The sequence below is a fragment of the Engystomops pustulosus genome, chromosome 3 (assembly GCF_040894005.1).
Source record: "Engystomops pustulosus chromosome 3, aEngPut4.maternal, whole genome shotgun sequence".
Classification (NCBI taxonomy): Eukaryota; Metazoa; Chordata; class Amphibia; order Anura; family Leptodactylidae; genus Engystomops; species Engystomops pustulosus.
The window spans coordinates 70,755,550-70,779,947 of record NC_092413.1 but is presented as its reverse complement, the minus strand read 5'-3'; the positions used below and the strand labels follow the sequence as shown (position 1 = coordinate 70,779,947).

The 24,398-nt window shown below is 41.5% G+C and overlaps 1 protein-coding gene across 7 annotated transcripts in view; it reads left to right on the top strand.

The window, feature by feature from the left end:
- Positions 1–24,398, top strand: part of WDR27 (WD repeat domain 27) — a 314,696-nt gene that overhangs the window by 133,125 nt on the left and 157,173 nt on the right. For 5 of the 7 annotated variants that reach the window (XR_011854091.1, XR_011854090.1, XR_011854089.1 and 2 more), the window contains exons 18-20: positions 10,820–10,941; positions 13,668–13,801; positions 18,740–18,837. Coding sequence is in view for 2 of the 7 variants with exons in the window: in XM_072141007.1 (XP_071997108.1) it covers positions 10,820–10,941; positions 13,668–13,801; positions 18,740–18,837 (354 nt within the window). In the remaining 5 variants the exon portion in view is untranslated. Of the gene's footprint in view, positions 1–10,819; positions 10,942–13,667; positions 13,802–18,739; positions 18,878–24,398 lie in introns of all 7 variants that reach the window. The other 2 variants (XR_011854093.1, XM_072141009.1) reach the window with 1 other exon arrangement.

The window sequence follows — 24,398 nt, the reverse complement described above, 5'->3', positions numbered from 1 at the left end:
AGATCAAGGAGGCAATTATGAATAGTGCCAGAAACATAGGAGACGTTAGATTCAAGGGCTACCAAGTACAACTCCTTCCGGATCTCTCCAGACTGACCCTGCTGAAGCGCAAGGCATTGCGTCCTCTACTAGAAGCTCTCAAACGAAGAGACCTCCAGTACTCCTGGGGGTTCCCATTTAAACTTCAAGTGCGCCACAACGGTCGGATGCACATCCTGCGACACCCTGGTGATTTGAGTGCATTTACAGAATCACTTGGCCTCTCTCCGGTTACCCTACCGGAATGGCCTTCCTTTCTGGCGGAAGCTGCAGGAGGACCACCTCCGAGACCTCAAAGGCATCCCCGTCGCAGACAACGAAGACGCTCCTTCGACCATCGCAACCCAGAGCAGGCAGCACTTGAGCGCCCACAACGAGCAGCTCCTGATCCACGCCAGGGTCAGATTGCTCCAGATTTGCAGCATCCAGGATAAGCACCCGCCTGCATCTCCTATTCCTCGATAAGCAGGTCGACTGTCATCTTCTGGAACTGGACGTTGTGAGTTAGTTCAACATTATATTGTATATTGTGATTGTTCCCCATCTTAGTGGGATTTCGGGTTAAGAGCAGGTTTATATCAGGTTAAAGATTTATATGTGTCTGGGTTGGATCTCCCCGGGGACCCGGGGGCACCTTCCCTGGCAATTCTACGTTCCTCAGGGGTGCTGCGCTCAGCTGGTCTGTTTGCAGCTTTAAAAGTATATACCCCACTGTTCTTAGCGGAGGCTCAGATTTATTTACCGTTTTTATTTTAAGCGCACTAATTCCTACCCTTCCCTTGTGTAGTTATCCCTTGCCTAACTTTCCCCTTGTGATTTCCCTTCGTGTTTCTGTCCACTGTCTTAGGTTACCCTGTCCTCTGGTACTACCTCTCGCTTTGGAAGGCTTGGTATCATGGCATCCCTTAAACTGGGATCCTTTAATGTAAGGGGCTTTAACATCCCGCAAAAAAGATCCCAGATTACTTATGGGATGCATAAACAGAAAGTGCAAATCCTCCTCCTTCAGGAAACACACTTTAAAACAGGACACGTGCCGGTCTTACGGGACCGCCATTACACTATATGGTTCCACAGCACCAATCCCGATTCACGCTCAAAGGGGGTCTCCATAGGAATACACAGATCACTGCAACACTCTGTTCTAGACACTAAAATGGATCCCCTGGGGAGGTACTTGTTCCTTAAATTGAGAATTAATACCACTGTGTATACAATTGCTAATTGGTATCTGCCCAACTCACGCCCGGTTCCTGCTTGCCGAACTATTCTGAGAGCTCTGACGGAGTTTGCAGAGGGCATGCTCATCATAGGGGGAGATCTCAATTTTACAATGAATCCTCAGATTGATAGCACCTCAGGTAACGTTGCCACCTCTGCGCGCTTAATGCGTCTCCTGCATCAGGACTTACACGCCCTGCGTTTAACAGATATCTGGAGGGTTCTCCATCCGTCGGGTAGGGACTACTCGTATTTTTCGCCTGCCCACCAAACTTATAGCAGAATAGATGCCTTTTGGGTGAGCCACAAACTGTTGGGATGGCATCCCACCGCCACGATTGGGAATATGGTCCTTTCAGACCATGCCCCGGTTTTTATAACATTTTCACCCCCAGACTCTTTACGCAGGCAATGGGCATGGAGGCTTAATGACAATCTTCTAAAAGATCCCTTGTGTGCGGCAGAGTTGCAGACCTCTGCAGAGCGCTTTTTGCAAGAGCACTCTGATGGCTCCACCCCCCTCCCCCTAGTGTGGGAAACCCTCAAGGGAGAGTTCAGGGGAGTTTTTATTCGACATGGCGTCAGGTTGAAAAGGGAGAAGGCGGCTAAAATCACTGCACTATTGCACGCCATTAGCGAATTAGAACTGCGACATAAGGACACGTTAGATCATGAAGTGTTAGCCACACTCACAGAGAAGCGTGAGAGCTTAAGGTCGTTACTTGACCAGACACACTTACAGCACAGGGCACAGTTCTCCAGATACCTTTATGACCATGCTGATAAATGTGGCCGTTCTCTGGCCCGACTTTTACATCCACGCAGTATGGCAACTTTTATCCCCAAAATTCAAACACGGGGGGGGACCCTTACACATAACCCTCTCGAGATTCTAGATGTATTCCGTTCATACTACGCTGACTTGTATAACATCCACACTCGGTTTGCAGACATGGAGGAACATCAGCAAAAGGAGAGAATAAATACTTATATTAGTAACACTGCGCTACCGGCACTTTCAGGGGACACAATTGAACTCCTTGAACAACCATTAAGCGAAAGTGAGATACATCACGCTATTAAAGAGACCCCAGTAGGAAAGAGCCCTGGTCCTGATGGGTTCACACCCGCTTTTTACAAGTTTGCACGGGAAATATTGACTCCCTTTCTCACAAAAGTATTTAATGCCGTCACCAATGAGGTCCCTTTTGCCCCCCAATCCTTAGCGGCCACAATTAGTGTTATACCGAAGCCTGGTAAGGACCCTGCGACACCGGTTAGCTATAGGCCAATATCGCTAATTAATGTAGACATAAAGTTATACTCAAAGATCTTAGCGAACAGACTGGGTCCGCTCCTTCCCTCTGTGATACATAGCGACCAGGTAGGATTTGTCCCCGGTCGCGAGGCCCGGGACAATCTTAATAAAACGGTACACTTGATTTCCCATGCTAAAACATCCAAAACGCCATTCTCTCTGCTATCTATTGACGCCGAAAAGGCGTTCGACAGGGTGCATTGGGGGTTCATGCAGACTGGGAATAGGTGAGGGGTTTGTGAGTAAGATTGCGGCTTTATATTCTAAACCTTCGGCCAGGTCAGGATAAATGGTGCCTTGTCTTCCCCCCTACATATCCATAATGGGACGCGGCAGGGCTGCCCGCTGTCTCCCTTGCTGTACGCCATTGTCATGGAACACCTGGCTGTGGCGATAAGAAAAAACCCAAATATACATGGAGTGAGAGTGGGAGACATGCATTGCAAGATAGCATTATATGCTGACGACCTTTTGGTGTATGTTTCTCAGCCTCAGATTACGCTACCATCCTTACTCCAAGAGTTTGAGCGGTATAGTGTTGTTAGTAATTTTAAGATTAAGTATACGAAATCCGAAGCTTTGAACATTTCTCTACCTCAGACGGAGGTTTTACATACTATGGCACACTTTCCATTTCAGTGGCGTACAGACTCCATTAAATACTTGGGCCTACGCATCCCGGCAGATTTGAGTTTACTTTATTCTCTTAATTACACCCCATTGCATGAGCGCACGCTGGTGGACCTTTCCACATATGATAAAAAACGGCTCTCCTGGTTTGGACGCATTAACGTCCTTAAGATGGACGTGCTGCCGCGGTTTTTATACCTTTTTCAGGGAATACCTCTCCTCCCCCCTCCTCTTTTCTTTAAAAAACTTCGATCAGCAATGCTACGTTTTGTGTGGGGGTCCTCTAGACCTAGGGTGGGATGGAAAATCTTAACCCGACCCAAGTCTTCCGGGGGGGGCAGGATTACCTGACCTACAGGTTTATCACTGGGCGACTGTAGTAATGCGCTTCGTGGACTGGACGTATAACTCTACCTCTAAACAGTGGGTACTCTTAGAACAGAATATTACACCCCTACCCCTGAAAATTGTGCCTTGGATCCAGGGAGATATAGCACAATCCTTAGTGGGTTACACACCTCATGCTCGGGCCGCATTGGTGCTATGGAAAAGGTTACTCCGCCGGGGTCTTCTAACCCGCCCTTTAGGGCCCCTAACTCCGTTGTTCAAGAATCCACTGTTTCCCCCAGGTCTGGGTAGAGATTCGTTCTTGATATGGCGTCTATCTGATGACCCACGCATGCATTTGGTCCTCAAGGACGGATCCCTACCCTCCTTTAACGATCTAAGTGCCCAGGTCCCTGACACTCAGCTTTCTTGGCTTGAATATTCCCAACTACAATCCTTCATACGCACACAGGGAGATCAGGCAACTTTTGGAGCTAATCTGACTGCATTTGAGGAAATGCTCAAATCATCCACTCCACCTATGCACGTTATTTCTCAAATTTACGCTATCTTAAAGGACGAGTTACATCCGGGAGACCCGGCATTTGTAGAGAGCTGGGAGCAGGAGCTGGGCGTTGAGTTTGGGCCACGGGAAAAAGAGAAAATATTTATCTTTACCCACAAATTATCTTCTGCATGCTCCGCACAAGAGAAAAATTACAAAATTTTGACAAGATGGTACCGGGTTCCAACAGCCCTACACAAATTTTACCCTACAGTGTCTGACAGGTGTTGGCGGTGTCATGACTCCAGAGGAACGATGTTGCATGTCTGGTGGGATTGTGCTGCTCTCAAACCTTTCTGGGACAGAGTGTTTGCTACCTACAAAAAGGTCACAGGCTGCTCAGTGGAGACCCAAGCTCAGATTGGCCTTCTGTCCATCCTCCCGGGTACAGTAGGGTCACAGAAAAAGGGCCTATTGAGGTTCTTCCTCACAGCTGCTCGCACAGTCATCCCCCGCCACTGGAGATCCCCCCCCCCCCCCTCCCTTCCTCGAGTGGATTCATGAGTTCTCTAATATATGTCGCATGGAGGAGCTTTCGGCAGAGGTAAATCAAACCATGGAGAAATTCACTAGAATCTGGCAACCATGGTTCCTGTTTAAAGGCACACCAGAGTATGTAGCTCTATTCGCCTGAGCCGTCTGCGAGTGACAGTTGTACTGTGTCCCTATTCCATCATGTTGTCTTCCCTACTCTTGACCCCTTTCGGGTTCCCCCTGTTTCCCCCTTCCTCCCCCCCCCCCCACTTAGCTTCCTTTTCCTTTACTCTTAGTTCCCCTACCCTTATTATTAGTTCAATGAGGACTGTGTAGCCGGTCCTGCATTAAAGGTCATGAACATATTAACACGTATTACTTCTGACTATATAGTTACACTTTTATTCTTATTCATTATTTGTCATAATTGGTCTATGGAGTCAGGCTTTTTTTTTTTTTCTGTGTAGGTTCGGCGTGTTATCACCCCGCTGCAGTATGTTTGCGGCGTGCGGAGGCTCCCGATCCACATTTATCGTTATTGGGACCTGCGTGTCCCACTGCTGTTATGATGCATACTGTCATTATTACCAAAAATGTTTTACATTGTTTCCTGAACTGTATGCTAACACTTTTCAACTAAATAAACCGTATTGAATATAAAATATAGAGTTTAAGATATATTCGCCGTATAAGACTACCCCTTTTCCAACGCATACAAAACACCGGTAAAAATTTAAAAAAAACTGATTTGAATTTAACATGGTCCTTTTTTTAATTTAAATTCTTATGACATGCAGGTACCTAGAACTATGGAACCTATAACCAAATTCTGCAAAACAAGCAATACTAAAAACATTTTATTTCATAATACTTGTAAAAGAAACATCGTACAGCTTAAACAGGAGGTCAGTCAAGAAAAATTTTGATAATAACTGCCCAATTATATATATAATATATATTCCTCAAAAATAGAGAAAAATATTTTCACTATGACCGGAGCTCCAAAAATTCTTCTTCTCCCTCTTATTCTCGATGAACAGCACCAATCTTCAGTTTCTCCTGCTGAAATAAATTTTAACCTTATTGGAACGTACCACACCATCTGCCTGCATATTTTCTTCCAGTTACAATACAATTAAAGGAGGAGAATGAGAGTGCGATGGTGCTAGTCTGAATGGTGACATACTTTCAGCAGGAGAAACGGAAGATTGGTGCTGTTCATCGATATTTTAAGATAGAAGAAGAGGGAGAAGAAGAATTTTTGGAGCTCCGGTCATAGTGAAAATATTTTTCTCTATTTTTGTGGACTTTTTCAAAGACTGTGTGGACTGGTCTTATACCGTGAGTAGCTCCTTAAGGGGCAAACTGTGCACCACGAACAACTGTGTTTTTGTGCAATATATATTTATACCTCTGTAATTTTCCGGTGACACACACACACACACCAACACACACACACACACCAACACACACACACACACCAACACACACACACACACCACACGCCACACACACACACACCTAGAGCCCCTGGAAGTCGCCATGGCGGTGGACAATGAACAGTGCAATCTTTCTACTCATCCTCTTTACGACAGTGACTCTTACTCATATTTTTGGCTGGTGTGTGTTCATAGTAGTGTGATGTGCAGGCATACAGCATGAGTATAGCTGGGACTCGCTCCTGTTGTGCGTAATTTCTGCACTAAGTGTACAGTCATGTGGCCGAAATTTAAAGGGGGAGCATAGAAGAGTAGTGAACTGCATGAGCTGATCTGTACCCTGGAAGGTGTGGTCACAAGTGCAAGGCTGTGGTCTCCTGATCAGGTGCAGGTACAATGGTTGTGTGATATGGCATGGGATCAGATGGCAAATTTACTCCAAAATGTGAAATATTTGTATCATTGTCGCCATATCCCACACCACTGGTCACAGCTGTAGCGTTACATCACTGTGGATGCCTAATATGGCCGAATTCACACCAAAATTGTGAGTTCATGTGATGTAAATATGCAGGGTACTATGTGTCAGTAGTGTCATGATTACTGTGTTGTGCACTGTATGATGGTCAGTCTGATGTATGGATACTGTTTGCTGCATGGTATTTTGAATTCTGTATTATGCACTGTATGAAGTCATAGCAATGGCAGGCTGTATGACGTCACATGAATGCTGTATTGTGCAGCTGAGATTAGTACAAACTCCTCCCTGCAGCATTTGAGTTATATTTTACATTGCAGTGTGTGAGTGCGGCCTCAAAGGCTTTCGTGTGCTCCCGCAGCTGCTACCAGATTTTTGTGTGTTTTAATAAACATTTTGAATTCAGATAATGCTGTCTTTTATTTTCGTGAAAAGTATTGTATTAGTATGGTGATACTTTTCCAAGAATTGTATTGCACTTAAGATTCTGGAATCATAACAACCCTAGTTCCAATATGACCATCTGATGGAATCCCTGGATTTATGTCCGATCTCATGAAATTAGCTCCCACTTGTGATATTTTTCCTTTCAAAAAAGGCATCCAGGCCCATCTTGAAGTTGTCCATCGTCTCAACAATTACAATTTCATAAGTTCCATAGTTTCCAAAATTTGAATTCCATAGTTTCACTGCCATTAGGCCTCATGCACCCAGTCACGGTGTGATAAGCACACACTATCTCACCGTAATTGTCCTACTTTTTGCTGTTTTACGGCACAGGCCACTCTTCTTTCAATGGAAAGGAGAGAGTGGTGAGGAGTGCTCTTCCTTCTTTTTTATGCACCTCATTGAATCTTCTGCATGAGGTCTAACAGTGGAAAAGTTTTTTTCCCATGCCCCCCTTTTCAGCTTTTACACATTACCACCAGTACCTCCAGCAGCACAAAAACACTTTGATGCAGCACTAGCAGACAGGTTCATTTCCGGGGTCTTAAAAAAATGGTTGACACTGGATGACACATCTTTAAAAAGCAGCTAAAACCTGATTGAAGTATGCTGACAACAATACTAATGTCCTCACACAGCCCCACGGATCACTGACACCCTGTGGCGGACACTAGTTGTCTCACACCCTAATATTAGTGACACAGACAATAGTGACATCTAGTACTTTGCACGTGATGATCTTCTCCATCAGGAAGAGAGATGTCTTCAGCTTCATGCAGCACATCACCGTGCTGCAAACGTAAAAATACCACAGTCACTTACAGTATAATGTCTATGTATCTGTCTATATCTAATGTCTAACAATTTGCTCCTAAATAATATATACTACAAACTACACAACATTAAAAAGTTCCCCCATTTATAAACATTCACTGTGTGGCCCTCAGAATGTGTTCTAATATATACTACATTCCCCTGAATAAATTATTATAGCATATACCCACTAAATTCATATATAGTTCCCTCTAATTTACAGAATTAAAACCACCTAATAATTTAATAAATAGTGCCATACTAATAAACTCATATTCTGTCCTCAATTTAATTAAATACAGCCTCCTACGTTTAATTATACACAAAACCCCACATACAACCCCCATCCTGTAATTAAAATGTGGCCCCTATAGACAAAACCCCCATTCTAATTATATGCAGCCCCCAGTTTTAATATATACAGTACACCATAACAGCCTTCCCCATAAATGCTCCCCTTCTGGCCCCAAATACAATCCCCCCCCCCCCAGTTAAGTTTTATACGGTACCCAATCAGCACAACGCCCAGCTCAATTAATACCCAAGTTTAGTTATACTTATATTAGCTGTACTTATACAGGGCCCCCACAGTTATATTATAATAAATGTCATTTTTCAAACTCCAAGTTTGCCTACCTATCTTTGTTTTCAAATGAACCAATTCCCTGAATTTACACAGACGCCTTCTTTGCTCTCAATCTAGTTTAGCTGTCTCCTACTGATGCGCTAGTGACCAAACTTGTACGGCAAAAATATATTTTTATCTTGAGCATCTATTTATCTTTTTATACACTCTACAATCTAATTTCACCCAGTGTTTTACAATTTAATACATAATCATATCTTGTTTTATGTGACGAAAATGCATAAACTATTTTGTCTGTGTTTCAAAATGTATTGTAACAGCCAAAGAGAGATTTGCCTAATTAAACAACTGTTAACGTTTGCGGTTAAAAAAGGAAACCGTTAACATAATGTTAAGGCACATGTTAACATTATCTTAACGAATGTGTTTGTTACCACAATCTTAACACATATGTTAACAGTTGCATTGTGTAAACGCAAATGTTAACATCTGTTTAATCAGGCAAATCTCTCATCAACTGTTGCAATGCATTTTGCAATGCATGTGTTAAATGCTGTATGTGACTGCACCCTCTGGATGCTTTACTTTAGTCCCAGGCTGCAATGATCAGCTATTTGTAATTAAGCTTTATTGACAATCTATGTTCCTATGACAGCCCAAAATTTAGAAAATCCAATTGTTACCGTGACAAAAAATGTTTTTTTTTTTTCTTGAAGTTACAATAATAAAATTATACCAGTTTCGATTTACATACAAATTCAACTTAAAGCATAACTGTTAAGTTATAATGATTTTACAAAATTCTCATATGCGATTCCTCTTAAAAACATACAGAGAAGCATGCCCTTATTGTGATGCTCGAAATTAAAAAAATGGACTGTGCACAACCACCAAATTCTGTCACAAGCGGTATCTGTCAACACATCAAAACTAGGATCAATATATACAAAAAGAGAAAGAGATGTGTCATCTGACAATATACAAAATCACTTTATTGAAGTAACAAAAAGGCATACATGAAATTTATTTGTATCGCGACACAGACAAGAAAGACAGATTAAAAACAATTAAAATTGTACCAAATACAATAGTAAATTCATTAGCCACAATTCCCTGTGAGGATAACTGGCAAAACACTTCCTACACTATAACAGTACTCCAAAAGCACCCATAATCCCTAGTAATCAGAGTCAATGCTGAGTAGAAACCTGAACAATACACAGAACCTGATGTAGAAAAAATAAAAGGTCAGCAAAGGTAAGTCCTAAGTGTGAACTGGTCTCAATACTTTACATGTCCAAGTATACGTCAGGGAAGTCTCAGTCGGCATCCCATGTCAGATAGCCTTAGGGTGCTATGATTTGTGTGAAGGAGGTGGAGGGCTCCCCACGCGTTCCGTCCCCTAAATGGTGGACTTCATCAGGGGTAGAAGAATTGTGATTCTCACTATTTTCTTTCCAAAGTTATGACATTTTCTGTTCCAAAAGTGTTTGACAAAAATTTAACTCACGGATGGCGGTGACATAGCTCTTCCTGTACTTGCCCTCAATTTGAGTACAATTCAAGCTGTCCACAGATCCCATGATACCTTGTGTTCTCTTGCAAAGTAATTTAGCATTAAATCCGTTTAGATTCCCACAAGTAAGCCCACTGTACAATGTACATACAGGATGTATATGGTGACTAGTCAGCTCTCAGAAAATGGAGGAGCATGTAATAATGGAACATGTAATAAGTAATAAGTGGAAGAAATCATAAGTAAAACAGTTACATGCAGTGTATAGACTGTGCTGTGGGAGCGCTAAGGGTTAATAAGTGGGGAGCAGCATGAGGTGCATAGTGAGACAGAGAAAGTTCTGTAGAAATAAAGACTGGGATGGAGGAACTAATAGGGAATGGGAGATCTTGTTTCTTACTATTCTGTGTCAGAGACATCTGTATCCACAGTCCTGAACACATCTAGCACTGCTACATACACTGACTGTGAGCACTGTCACATGACCTCCCCCTTTGTGAGCAGGGAGCAGCAACCCCTGCTCTCCTATGAGACCATAGATTTGTTTACAGGACAGACTCCAGGGCTTGTCAGCACAGGCAGAGGAAGGAGCTATTTCAATACTGAAAATCTGAGGGGTATAGCAAATAAATTGCTGGATATAGGTAGCAAAAATAATAGGCAAAGTTGTTCTACATCCCAAGAGCTATTGATTTGTGGAAAAAAAAACAACATCTACAGCTGTTCTTTAAGAACAACCAAAATAACCTATCTTGTAAATAAAGTAAACATGCCTGTACTATGTTTACTTTATAAAACTTAGTGTCAACAGCAAATAGTGAAATTTTACCCTGCAAACCCTAAATAAGGTCATTAAGAAAATCATTTTAATTAACGTTTTAGTAAGATCTCTTATTAATATTAAACTGAAAACATTTGCATATATAATAATAATTGTCATGTTACAATTGCATGTTTTTCTCATAGGCCATGATGGTACAGTTAATGGCTTTGGTTGGAGCTATGACAGGAATTGGTTAGTTTCTACTGCTGATGACAGAACCCTGAGAATTTGGAATGTGAAAAATGCAAGTTCGGCCTTGGTTCTGGTAATTTGTGTGCTTTTTATATCTTTTTTAGTGTTCTGAAGATATATGTTGGTGTGCTACATATTTTACTTAAAAGACACTTGTCATCAGGTTTCTGTAACTAATTCTGTCACCACTATTTGTTAGAGCAGCTCACAAGGATTCTGTCCCAGCCTTTATCTAGTTAATTCATACGTTAATCATTCTAAAGACATATTTTCTTTATTATGCAAATGTTATCGCTCCCCTCTCCTCCCCTGCTCATGTCTGTGACACAGACATCAGCTACACAAGTGCTTGACATGCTGTGTTCTCCTATACACATGTGAGAGACAAGTACACAAGTACCAGACATACTGGGGCTTATTTACTAAGGGTCCCACGGATCGTCGGATTTTAGAAATTTTCAGGGATTGCGCAGTTGGGATAGCTATTTAAAAGGAGATTGTGTTGCACGCGATCAAAATTTAGCACATCGCCAATGGCTTTCATGCGGCAGAAATCGGGGGGCTACCGAACGATCCGGCTGATTCGGACTGAGCCCGGGATTTAATTTTCAAATTGTGTCGCAACCAATGCACTTACATACATTGGGAAGAAGCAGATGCAGGAAATCGGGCACACGATCTTTGTGAATCGTGCCGGAGTTCTTTTGAGTCAGACACTCCATATTTCGGGAAGTAAATATGCCCTACTGTGTTCTCCTATACATGTGGTTGCTTTCTGTAGCAGTTGTGTCTCTCATACATACGCAGGCTGCAGGGGAAGTGGCCGCCAGAACCAGGAAGCACATAGTGGCAGCCAGCACCAGGAGTGACACATGACAAAGCAGGGAATGGGTAGATCGTTAGGGGAATTTATCTGGGGGAAGCAGGAGTGGATCAGAGAGCAGATGAATAAAGTTTAAAATAAAACCATCGCAACAATCTACAAGGAGTTGTGGTAGTCAGCCATAGTTGCTAGGTTTTGGAAGATTTCTGAACTGTGGATAGAGGAAGTCGAATCTTCCACGTACAAGAGATCTTTTGTTTGTTTTTGCAATCCAATGTGCAACCTTTGGAGGCTCTATGTTTTTTAACCACCTCCCCATCGGCCTAGCCTAAGTTCTGCATGGGTCCCTTCTCCAATGACATCCGATCCAACAGTCAGTGCTGTGAAACACAATGTTAGAACAGGAAAGATGGGACCATATGGTAGTTAAACACAATTGTGGATCCCTAGATATTGCACCTGGAATTATGGCTACATAACTAAACATAAAAAGAAAAAGAAAAAGAAGCCAAACTAAAGAGTATGTAGGAATATAGAAAACTTTATTGCATACAATACATTAAAATTGTTGTAAAACATCAGGTGATGATAAAGGAGGAAAAAGGGGGCATCACCGGACAGCACATGGGGGATAATAAGTATATGTGTACAAAGGGGTGTAGACAAACTTGAATGTGGGCAATCAATTTGAGGATGTCATGTCTAAAGCGAATAAATATCCAAACAGGTATACGCCCAACACAAGGTTACAATATTGTACATGTCTTACCCCAGTAATAGGAATCACACTCCACTGTCCGGGAAGATGCCGTCCCGGACAGTGGAGTGTGATTCCTATTACTGGGGTAAGACATGTACAATCTTTTTCTTCCTGAAAGTCAGTGCTGTGACCGCGGGTTCTAAGTACCTGGTGAGGGAGGAGGCTCCCTCTCTCTTTCTCCCGGCACCCCATGATCGTTTCTTGGGGTGTGGTCTTCTCTTATGGATAACCAGGGACCTAATGAATGTCTCTGGGTCTGTCAATCCAGACCCTGGCTGACATTTCTAATGCACTGAAATGCACGGCTATTGCAGTGCATTAGTATGAACAGCCCATGAGCCCTCTTCATACACCCTTCATAGCTCCATGGCAGATATATCCAGCACGGAGCGTGAAGGGGATAAATTTGGTATACCTGTGATTGTACCGAAACAGAATAAGTTATATGTTTCATTTGGAGCGCACAGTAATTGCTGAAAAAAACAGAGCTCACAACAATATTAAACAAATGCATTTTCTTGTCAAAATCACAGCATTTGGAATTTTCTCCCACTAACCAGTACACGGAATGGAAAATGAAATACTGTCACTAGAAAGACCTACCACCAGTGTTTCCTGGTGATTCCTAAACAACCCTTTAAAATTTTTCCCATTAATTATAGACCAGTAAGATAAACCTCCAATACGGGAAAAAAATAAAGGGACTACATTGTGAACAGAAGTATCTAACAAAAAATAATATAATAATTACTATTGGTTATCTATTAAACACAATAAAAAAAAACAAAGAGGGAAGGGGAATGTAATAAAGAAATACAATGTATTGAAGGTGAAAAAATTTATTGACTTTATTGGATACATTGTGAGTTTAAAACATACTGGATAAAAAGGATGGCTACAGGAGAGACAGAAGTTCATACAGACCAGGACATATGAAATACAGGTAAAGAGTAATTACATATAACAGGCATGCTATTGACAGTCTCAAAATAGAGTTACAGCATTGTATGTGCCCAGACGGTTAGACAGCGGTAACAATGTGATACCATGACCAGAAACTAGTCCACGGACATATGCAATATAAAAAGCTGTACACCGAACCCTGTATTCAAAGTTACCTAGTCAGAAAAAATCCCCAACGCGCGTTTCAACCCGCTGGTCTTTCTCAAGAAGTCACAGTTTTGCAAAATGCCTAAGTGAAGTATTTTCATTTCAGGAAAAAGAAAAATTCCCTGGAACTGCTCATTTTCCTCAGTTTTATTATATGGACAAGTTTATTTTGTTATCATGTGGAGCAGAGATTCAGTTAATGAGATATTATCTTGATGACTTCAAGGATGAGATTAAAAGGTAATTCAATTAGATTAAATGTGGTGATTAGATGTGTTTCCTGTAAAACCCACTGAGTTACCCTTGCTCCACCTCCTGTTTCCTAAATCGCTGCTGCACTTCCGGGTTTCAACACTTGAAATGACCTAATGAATAACCTCCTTGGGCCACAAAAAAACAAGGAAGAAACAGGAAGCGGGTCCGGGCACTTGAGTATTAAAAAAACGGATGTGCTACAGCAAGTTAAGTAAGCTTTTATTTCTTACCCTTGCTGAGCCGATTATGGTTTCTCCAGTTTTTTTTATATTTGTTTTTCCTCATTTGAAAATATATGTAATGCTGCCAATGATGATGTACCGATTATGTTTTCTGCATGTACTGAGCAGGTAATGAAACCCTGCAATCTTAGAAAATAGAACATCAGTGAACAGTTTTGTGAAAATTTTAGTTAGCAGGATTTCTCTTTAACAAAGAAAAGAAACTGAACATTGTTGCTCTGTGGGTTTGAATGAATTGGAAAATACACAAATATTTAGCAATTCCTAAAATTTTGGATTAAAATAGTCCCTTTTGGTTTAGGTTATCAAAATTGCTTACCTCCATGTTTTCCTTGGTTGTAATTTGAATATTTTATTGGCAAAGCAGCCAGAATAGACTCCTAGCCCAGAACATTTTTTAATGTGACGAAAATGTTCTTTTCCATGCACGCACTTGGAAAGATATGCTTTCACAGCGGTTATTAGCACAAATAATCATTTGTGGTCTATTTTGCCTGTAAATGCTGAAATTGATAATGATACTAAAATAGATTCAAACTGGAAATGAGCACGCGTGTATGATTTTTTTTTTTTTATTCCTTGCCATCAGTCATCACTGTTTCATGGTTTTCTAAATTCTTTACCTTGTACTTTTAATGGCATCATGGGCTTTGCTATACAAGATTGCATGTTATAATAGATATATTTATGAGTCCTGAGATGTGAAGGTTTAGGGTAGTGGTCCGAAGAGGACCACTAAAAAATCCTCATGCAGGATTTTACATCCTCTTGTTGGGGGTAGGGTAGTGGTGGTAAACCTATGGCACGGGTGCCAGAGGTGGCACTCATAGCCATTTCTGTGGGTACTCTGACCATCGTTCCAGGGCAGAGTTCACCAAATAGGAACAAATCCACCTGCAGTCCCAGACAACTTAGTAGATGCTGCTCTCAGCGCTGTTTTAAAGCGACATTTCAGTAGCTGTCTGGAACTGCGGGAAAATCGAGAAGGTGTTGACAGAACTGCAATGTCTTTGGAGGTCCTCCTACTGGACCCTGGAGAGAAACTACAACAAGACTCTGAATTTGCCTTCCTTCTTTCAACTGTATTAAGGACCGGGCCCTTTCCCGTTTTTTCATTTCCATTTTTCACTCCCCACCTTCAAAAATCTATAACTTTTTTATTTTTACAAGTAAAATGCTATGTGATGGCTCGTTTTTTGCGTAACAAATTGCACTTCATAGTGATTGCATTGAATATCCCATGCCATGTACTGGGAAGCGGGAAAAAAATTCCAAATGCAGTGAAAATGGTGAAAAAACGCATTTGTGTCGTATTCTTGTGGGCTTGGATATTACGGCTTTCACTTCACGCCACAAATGACGCATCTAATTTATTCTTTGGGTCAGTATGATTACAGGGATATCAAATTTGTATAGGTTTTATAATGTTTTCATATATTTACAAAAATTAAAACCTCATGAACAAAATTTTTTTTTTATTTTGCCGTCTTCTTGTGCTTATAACTTTTCCATACTTCGTTGTATGGAGTTGAGGGTGGTGTCATCTTTTGCGACTTTTGATGATGTTTTCAATGATATTATTTTTAGGACTGTACGACCTTTTGATCACTTTTTATAGAATTTTTACTTTTTTTTTTAAATGGCAAAAAAGTGCCAGTTTTGACTTTGAACGCGATTTTCCGTTACGGGGTTAAACGCAGTGAAAAACCATTATTATATTTTGATAGATCAGGCATTTTCGGACGCGGCGATACCTAATGTGTTTAGGATTTTTACTGTTTATTTATATTTATATCAGTTCTAGGGAAAGGGGGGTGATTTGAATTTTTAGGTTTTTTTTTATTATAATTTTTTTTTTTTAACTTTTTTTTTATTTTTACTATTTTTCAGACTCCCTAGGGTACTTTAACCCTAGGCTGTCTGATCGATCCTACCATATACTGCCATACTATAGTATGGCAGTATATGGGGATTTTACTCCTCATACATTACAATGTGCTGATAGCACATTGTAATTAATGGGTTAACCCGAAGTAGCTTCGGGTCTTCGTGAGACCCGAAGCTACCATGGCGACAGATCGCCGCTTTGCCGGCGGCGATCAGCAAGAAAACACCCGCGTGTTACCGGTAAGCCTTTGCTGCAATATGCAGCAGAGACTTACCGGCTATGGAGAGGGTTCGGCCCGCGAGCCCTCTCCATGCATCGCAACGCGAACCGGTTAATGGCCTCAGGGGGTCGATTAAATGATGAGGAAGAATAGGTAGCAATAAGTTACTGCTTAAAATTCCATGTTGGCACTTCATAGTAAATAAGTGAATTTTGGTTGTAGTTTAGGAACTCGGGCTCTAGAACGTTCACCATCACTGGAGTAGGGGATAGTCACCTGCTATTCAGATTGCTATAACATTCACTACCCCTTTCTTTGGACATGTGTGCCATGGAAGCGACACTCTTGTGATCTCAGAGTATATGTTACATAACTGTAATGAACATCTTCTGATCTCAATTCTATTTTTAATGTCTGAACTTGTGACGGCCAACTTGTGACTTGTGCTTCTTTCAACTTTGATACTCAGTATTCAGTACTGGAGCCGGAAAAAGTCGCGAAACAGCTGATGCTGCTACACTACTGTGTAATAAATAACTCTGTAAGAAGAGGTTATTGCCATTCTTTTTATTTTACTGAAAGTTTGGATCAAGTTATCAATGTGAATATAACTGACACCTGTATAATTCCTGCTCTCCAACACACTGAAAAATACATGGTGTGAATTTTCAGCAGTGTCATCCATGAATACTTATTTTCTATGAACTCATTTCCGTTCTTATCCAAAGGTGTAAACTCATCCAGATTATTCAATTTCAGCTATAATTTCTGTATATAAGACAACCAAAATATAAGCCGAGGTACCTAATTTTAACACAGAAAACTGGAAAAACCTATTGACTTGAGTATAAGCCTAAGGTAGGAAATGCACTGGTCACAGCTTCCACCCAGTATATAGCTATTCAACCCCCTGCCCCCAGTATGTAGCCAGCTCAGGCCCTTAGTATATAGTTTGCCAGCTCATGCCCCAAGTACATATCCAGCACATGGCCCCCCAGCATATATCTTGCCATTACATGTCCCCCTGTATATAGCCAGCCCCCTACTCACAGTATATATCTAGCCTCAATACTCACCTTTCCGATGCCCCACGTCTTCTCCATTGCTGACTGCGTCCGGTCACTGGTCATTGCGCACTGGCCATGCACACACTATGATAACATCATAGTTTGTGCGCCACAATCACACCAGGACCTGTCATTGAAAGTGCACAAACTATAATGTGAGCCGCAGATGACCTCTTAGTATGTACACAGCCAGCGTGCAAGCACCCATGACCAGCCACCAACAGCAATGAAGAGGAGGGCCTGTGGGTGGTGTCGGAAAGGGAACTATTAAGTTTTGTTTTTTTTATAGACCCGAGTATAACCTGAGATTTATCAGAAATGTAAAAACAGAGGTAAAACTGTTCCAGTTGCCGCTGCAAACCAACCAGAGATCATCTGTAATTTTATAAACAGTTGTGGAAAAATGAAACTTGAGCTCTGATTGGTTGCCATGAGAACTACAGTAGTTTTTCTCTCAGACACTTCTGATAAATCTCCCCACTAACAAAGTGACAGTCAGGTAGACAGTCACTGTTATGAGAGTGCACAAGACAGACAGTCACTGGAATGAGAGTGTCAGAGACAGAAAGTCCCTGAAATGAGACTGCCAGGGACAGACAGTCAATGGAAAGAGAGTGTCAGAGACAGGCAGTCACTGGAATGAGGGTGTTAGAGACAGAGTTTTACATGGTTTATGGGTTACATTAACAAATTTAAGACAACTGAAATATTGTTACTATTGCCTAAAACCCCCTCAAAGAGGCCATGTCGTCCCTCCTGACATGTCACCACTGCTATTTTAGAAGATAAAATTCTATTCCGCATAATATACCATTTCTGAAGCATATTTTCAGAGGTCACTGTGCCTATGTTCTGTTATCACACCTAGAAATGAATAAGTTGACCACTGAATTTTACCATTTTCCTTTTTATAGGTGTTTGCCCCTACCTGGTTTGATATTGGGGCTAATAGAAAGAATGATGTAGAGTTTTCAGACCATGTGTTCCTAAATTGTAATTTCCGGTTAAATCAAATTTTTCACTAAAACAGACATGTCAGGGGAGATGAAAGCTTCTTTTTAAAGAAATCGAGTCCAACATCTCTGTAAATGTCATCTGTAAGTTTGCCTTATGGTGACCTTCCCTTATAATTTTGTTTCACATTTAAACAAACTAAATTGTTCAAAATACGCACCTTAAATTGTAGAATTGTATTCATTAGGACTTGAATTGTATTCATTATTGTTATTAGGTTGAACGTCGGAAGCAACTCTACAACAGATTGTTTAACCTTTGCTGCAAACTGTACTGCTCATGCACTTAGTGTTAGGCAAACTGCCTCTTATTAGGAAAAGGGTCCGATTGGCCTAAAGGGAGTGACTTGAAAATGTATAAAAAAATTATTTCTGCAATTAAAACTTTAACTAAAAATAATAAAGTTCCCATTTCCTTTTATTGTACCGTTACACTACATGTAAAGCATGAAGACTTGAGTTTTATAAATTAATTTTATCATTTCTTTCATAGATACAAGCAAAATAGTGTATGTAAATCAGTGCAAACACTTTCCATGGAATCAGCAATGGAGATCACTGGACTTGCTGCTGTGAATGACTTTTATTCCTGTATCCATATTTCTTAATTGGAGATACAGAAAAAACATCTGTAAGTATTTTTTATGTTAGGAGGCCCAAGTTTGATTAATGTAAATCTCAGTGACATGAAAATATTAAGTATTTAACCCCTTACCGCCGAAGCCACTTTTCACCTTCACCTTTGACACTGACCATTTTTTCAAATCTGCCATGAGTCACTATAAATGGTTATAACTTTGGAACGCTTCAACATATCAAAGTGATTTTGAAATTGTTTTCGCGTGACACTTTGTACTTCATGTTAGTTGAAAAATTTTGGTGGTATGTTTTGCGTTTATTTATGAATAAACAATGTTCTACTTTTTCAACACAGATTCATAACAGCAAAAATACTTAAAAACTAACATTAAAACAATGTCTGCTTTATGTTGACATGGCTTTTTACGCATCCTCTCATTTTTGAAGGAGGTGAATGAGGCTTTGAACTTTAGGTGCGATTTTTCACATTTTCAGAAAATGTGCTTTTGAGGGACCTGCTCAGATTTCAAGTCACTTTAAGAGGCCTAAATAATAGTAAAACCCCATAAATTACCCAATTATAGCAACTATATCCCTCAACACATGTAAAACAACTTCTATGAAGTCAGTTAACCCTTTAATTGTTTTACAGGGGTTAAAATAAAATTGCGAGCAATTTTGAAATTTACATTTTTTTGGTTAAATGAATGTGTTTTTCAAAAAATGTACACATTCTCAGTGGATAAAATACCAAAAGTTTGATACCTAATCTCTTCCGAGTATAACAATAGCCAGGGCATCAAAGGGAAACTACGCCATTCAGAGCAGATTTGCATTGGCAGTTTTTAATGGCTATACAACCTTTATTTTTTTTGGCAATTTGGACCAATAAGGGCTTATTTTCTACGACATTCGATGCACTTTAAAAATACTTCATTGTGGAAGGTCATTAGCTTATTGATGAGATTTTATTAACTCTTGAATGTATGGAGGAAAAGAAAATCAGCAATTTAGGTCTCCTTTCTTTTTGTATTTTTTGTGGGCCGTACACCGTACCATTAAAATAACGTATCATCTTTATTCTATTGATCACTATGATTACGGTGATGCCTCATTTATACACAGGCAGTCCCCGGGTTATGTACAAAAACTTAAGTTGAATTTGTATGTAAGTCGGAACTGTATATTTTATAATTGTAACTCCAGCAAAAAATGTTTTTGGTCTCTGTGACAATTAGATTTTAATTGCCTTGTTTGGTTGTCCTAAGAAAAAAGATTAACAATAAAGCTTAATTGTAGACACCTTTGATAACTGTTATAACTGTTTATAGTAGCCTAAGCCTAAAGTTAAGTAAACTGCCAAAATCCAGAGCTCCGTTTGTAACTAGGGGTGGTCTGTAAGTCGGGTGTTCTTAAGTAGGGGACTGCCTGTAGTTTTATAGATATTTTTACAATTTTACTGAAGAAAAAATGTGAAAATCTCATTTATTTTTGTATTGCCATCTTTTCGGAGATATACTATATATGTTATTGAATGTTATAATGTTATTGAATTCTTTTTATTCAAAAATGTTTTTATAAAGTGTTTAAACTTTTTTTTTACTTTTTAAAGGTTGGCTTAAACAAGCGATTACCTGCAGATCTACATCTTATAATTATAACACAGTGTAATAGAGATGTGTCACACTGTTTTATGTAACACACTGAGCATGCTGCATGCTCCCGGAGAAGATCGCACAGCCCCGGGCACTGTCAGACCCTGGGGCAGCCATCCAAGCATCAGACCCCCCCTCCCCGGGAAGCACAGTGGGGGGATGTCCAAATCGGTACACGTGGCCCTTAAATGCCACAGTCATGCCTGTTAGACTAAAAGGAAAAATAAAAGGACACAAAGGGGCTCATAGGGCAAACACCCGTTGGTTCAAGGAAATCCTATTTCTGGTGACTAAGGTCAGGTTAGTTATGCTCTCACCTGGGGTAGTGCATAACTACTCAGAGTGTGTCAAGAGATGATGTAGCGCTGCAGTGCTCCTACCGGTTCCTCCTTGAAGGACTGTATTGCATATTGCAAATTGTATAATATACAGCCGACCACCTGCAGCACCTGCCACTGGTGCCTGTGACAAAAGCAGGACATGGTACTATGTCCCGATGCGGCAAGTACCCGCAGCCCATGACGTAGTACTACGTCCAATGTTGGTAAGGGGTATAAAGTATTGAGTCAGCCACCAATTGTCCAATTGTCCAGGTTCTCCCACTTAAAGATGAGGGAGACCTGTAATTGACATCAATTGACCTCAACTATTAGAGACAAAATGGGAAAACATAGTTTTCCAGAATTTATTTGCAAATTATTGTGGAAAATATTTATTTGGTCAATAACAAAATAACAAAAGTTTGTCTTAATATTTTGTTAGGTATCCTTTGTTGGCAATAACACAGGTCAAACATTTTCTGTAAGTCTTCAAAAGGTTGGCACTTACTGTTGCTGCTATTTTTGCCCATTCCTTCATGTAGATCTCCCCTAGAGCAGTGATGTTTTGGGGCTGTTGCTGGGCAACAAAGACTTTCAACTCCCTCCAAAGGTTTTCTATGGGGTTGAGATCTGCAGACTAGCTAGGCTACTCCAGGACCTTGAAATGCTTCTTACGCAGCCACATCTCCATGGCCTTAGCGGTGTACTTGGGATCATTGTCATGCTGAAAGGCCCATCCACATTTCATCTACAATGCCCTTGCTAACGGAAGATGGTTTGCACTCAAAATTTCACGATACATGGCTCCATTAATTGTTTCAGGTATGGTGTTTTTCACAGATGCACCCGAGATCCTTGACGTCCCTCTATGTGCCGCGGTCCACGCTGCCCAGCCTGGACCTCCCCACACTCCTAGCTGTACTCTTGCTAGGCCGCGCGCTCCCACTGCTAGGGCGAGCGTGCAACGGCTCTTTTAGACTTAAACGGCCAGCGTCCTCCTGATTGGCTCTTACTAATCCGTCTCGCCCTTATAATCCGGCACCTCCCTTCACTCCCCGCCGGATCTTCTCTTTGGATCTCCTATGGTTTCCATACCAGGCTTCCCCAAGCCTTCCTGTGGAAGAGAAAGCCCATTAGCGTTCCAAGACGTTTTCCTGTGTTCCTGTCTCCAGCGTTCCCAGATGCCTCCATGTTCCTGTGTGTCCCCAACGTTCCCAGATGCCTCCGTGTTCCTGTCTTCAGCATTATCAGTGTACCTCTGTGTGCTCCTGCCATCCTGTGTCAAGTCTTTAGTTTGCCTCCGTGCTTCCTACTGTGCCTCCCAGGGTTCCAGTCCAGCGGTGTGTCTCAAGTCTGTGCCAGCATTAAGTCAATTGTAAAGATAGAATGTAGGCACGGACACAATACTTGGGGCCGGGTAGCTGAGACTGTGTGGGTGGTGCACTGCTGTTACACCAGGTAGAAGGTCCATACAAATAAAGACAAAAGATAGCGGCACTCACCCAGGAATCTTCTTTATTCTGCTTTATGCATGTGACAGGGAGGTGCAGCACAAGAAAGACTTCGGCGACGGGCCGTTTCGCGCACTCCTGCGCTTCGTCAAGCCGTATGAGGGACGCCAGTGGAGGCGAGATTATAAACGTCCTCCCTCTGACGTCACTCATGGGGAGATCATGTGATCGAGGAAGTCATGTGATCGGGAAAAACAAAGGGGGTGTGTGTAGAGGCGTGGGCGGTGCCCGCCCGGGACCGTCAGCTGGCCAGTCACGGTGTGGGCGTCGCCACAACGCATCAACATCCCAACAAAAACACCCACAAAAAGGAAAAAGGGGAGAAAAAAGAAAGGAAATGAAATAAGTAAGTAACACATCAACCTATTAGTATCACATAGTTAAAAACAATTTCCTCGCAGTGTGATATATCAAAGAGAGTTACAATAAGCCAAACAGCCTACATGATACCTAGTAAACTATAGGAAAACCGCCATGTCATTTTTATCATTTAGTCCTGCACGACCTTCTGCTTCAGTCTTAAGGATCCATCTAGCCTCACACCGGAGGAGTTCCCTCCATTGGTGTTCACTGGTACCCTTTCTATCCCCGCAAAGGACAATACATCGGGGTTGCCTGCATGTTTAGTGTGTACATGTTGTATCAGTCTTGGGGATCCTTTACCTGTGATCACCGAGCGATGGTGTTCCCTAAACCTAATGAAGAGAGGTCTGATGGTTTTTCCTATGTAGAATCGTCAACAGGGGCAGAAGATAACATAGACTACATGGTCTGTTTTGCAACTGATGAAGTGTTTGACAGTGGTTGTGACCCCTCCTATCTGGAGACTCTTGTCCCTTATATGGAATTTACAGAAATTACAGTGGTAGCATGGAAAGTTGCCTTGTGGAGTAGCTTTGTCTAGCCATGTGGTTCTATCGTCTCCAAATCTACTTCTGACGAGGAGGTTTTTCAACGTGGGGTTGCGTCTGAAGGCCACTATAGGTCTGTTGGCCGTGAGTGTTTTGAGTTCTGGATCTCTTTCTAGTATGTTCCAGTTATTCTGAATGGCTTTTCGGATGTTGGTCCCATTGGGTCCAAAATCGAAGGTAAACGTGAATCTATTTCTCTTGTGTTCCTTATTATGTCCCTTATGAATAAGTTGACTCCTCTCTAAGTGTGAGGCCCTTTCAAAGGCCTTTCCGATGATGTCATCGGGGTATCCTCTGGCTCTAAGTCTGTCCCTTAGTTCCACTGCTTGTTTCAAAAAAGATTGATGTGTGTCATTAATACGCCTTAGGCGAACAAACTGGCCGTAGGGGATAGCTCTCTTGACATGATCTGGGTGGGCGCTATCGTAATGCAGTAATGCGTTGGTTGCTGTGGATTTACGGAAGCCACTTACTTGGATGTGATCGTGTACCGCATCTACCTGAACGTCTAAAAATTCAAGGTGTGTGTTACCGAAGACGCTGGTAAAGTGCATATTCATCTTATTCCCCTTATTGAGATAGTCTACCAACCCATTGAAATCCTGCTCAGACCCGGACCAGGCTATAAAAATATCGTCCACGTATCTTAAATACGTATGTATATATTTAATAAATGGATTGGACGTACTCAAAATATACCTACTCTCGAAGACAGCCAAAAAGATATTGGCAAAAGTGCATGCGACAGGTGTGCCCATTGCCGTTCCTGTAATTTGATTAAACCATTGAATAGGAACGAGTTGTGGGTAAGAATAAACAATAGAGCTTCACGTACAAATTCTATAAGGGCATCACTTTTCTTTGTCTTACGTAAAACAAGGCAAATGGCTTCCACTCCCTCCTGGTGAGGGATCCTAGTGTACAAGCTCTCAACATCGATAGATGTGAGCTTGAGGTCCTCTCGCCAAGGGATGCCCTCGACGTCCCGTAGTAACGAGTTGGTGTCCTTCAAATACAAAGGAATATCAGCTAGAATAGGTCTGAGCAACCAATCCAAAAATTGTGACAATGATTCAGTCACCGAGCCAATCCCCCCGACAATGGGTCGGCCGGGGGGTTGGCTCGGTGACTTGTGAATTTTGGGGAGGAAATACCATGAGGGTTTTTTAGGGAATT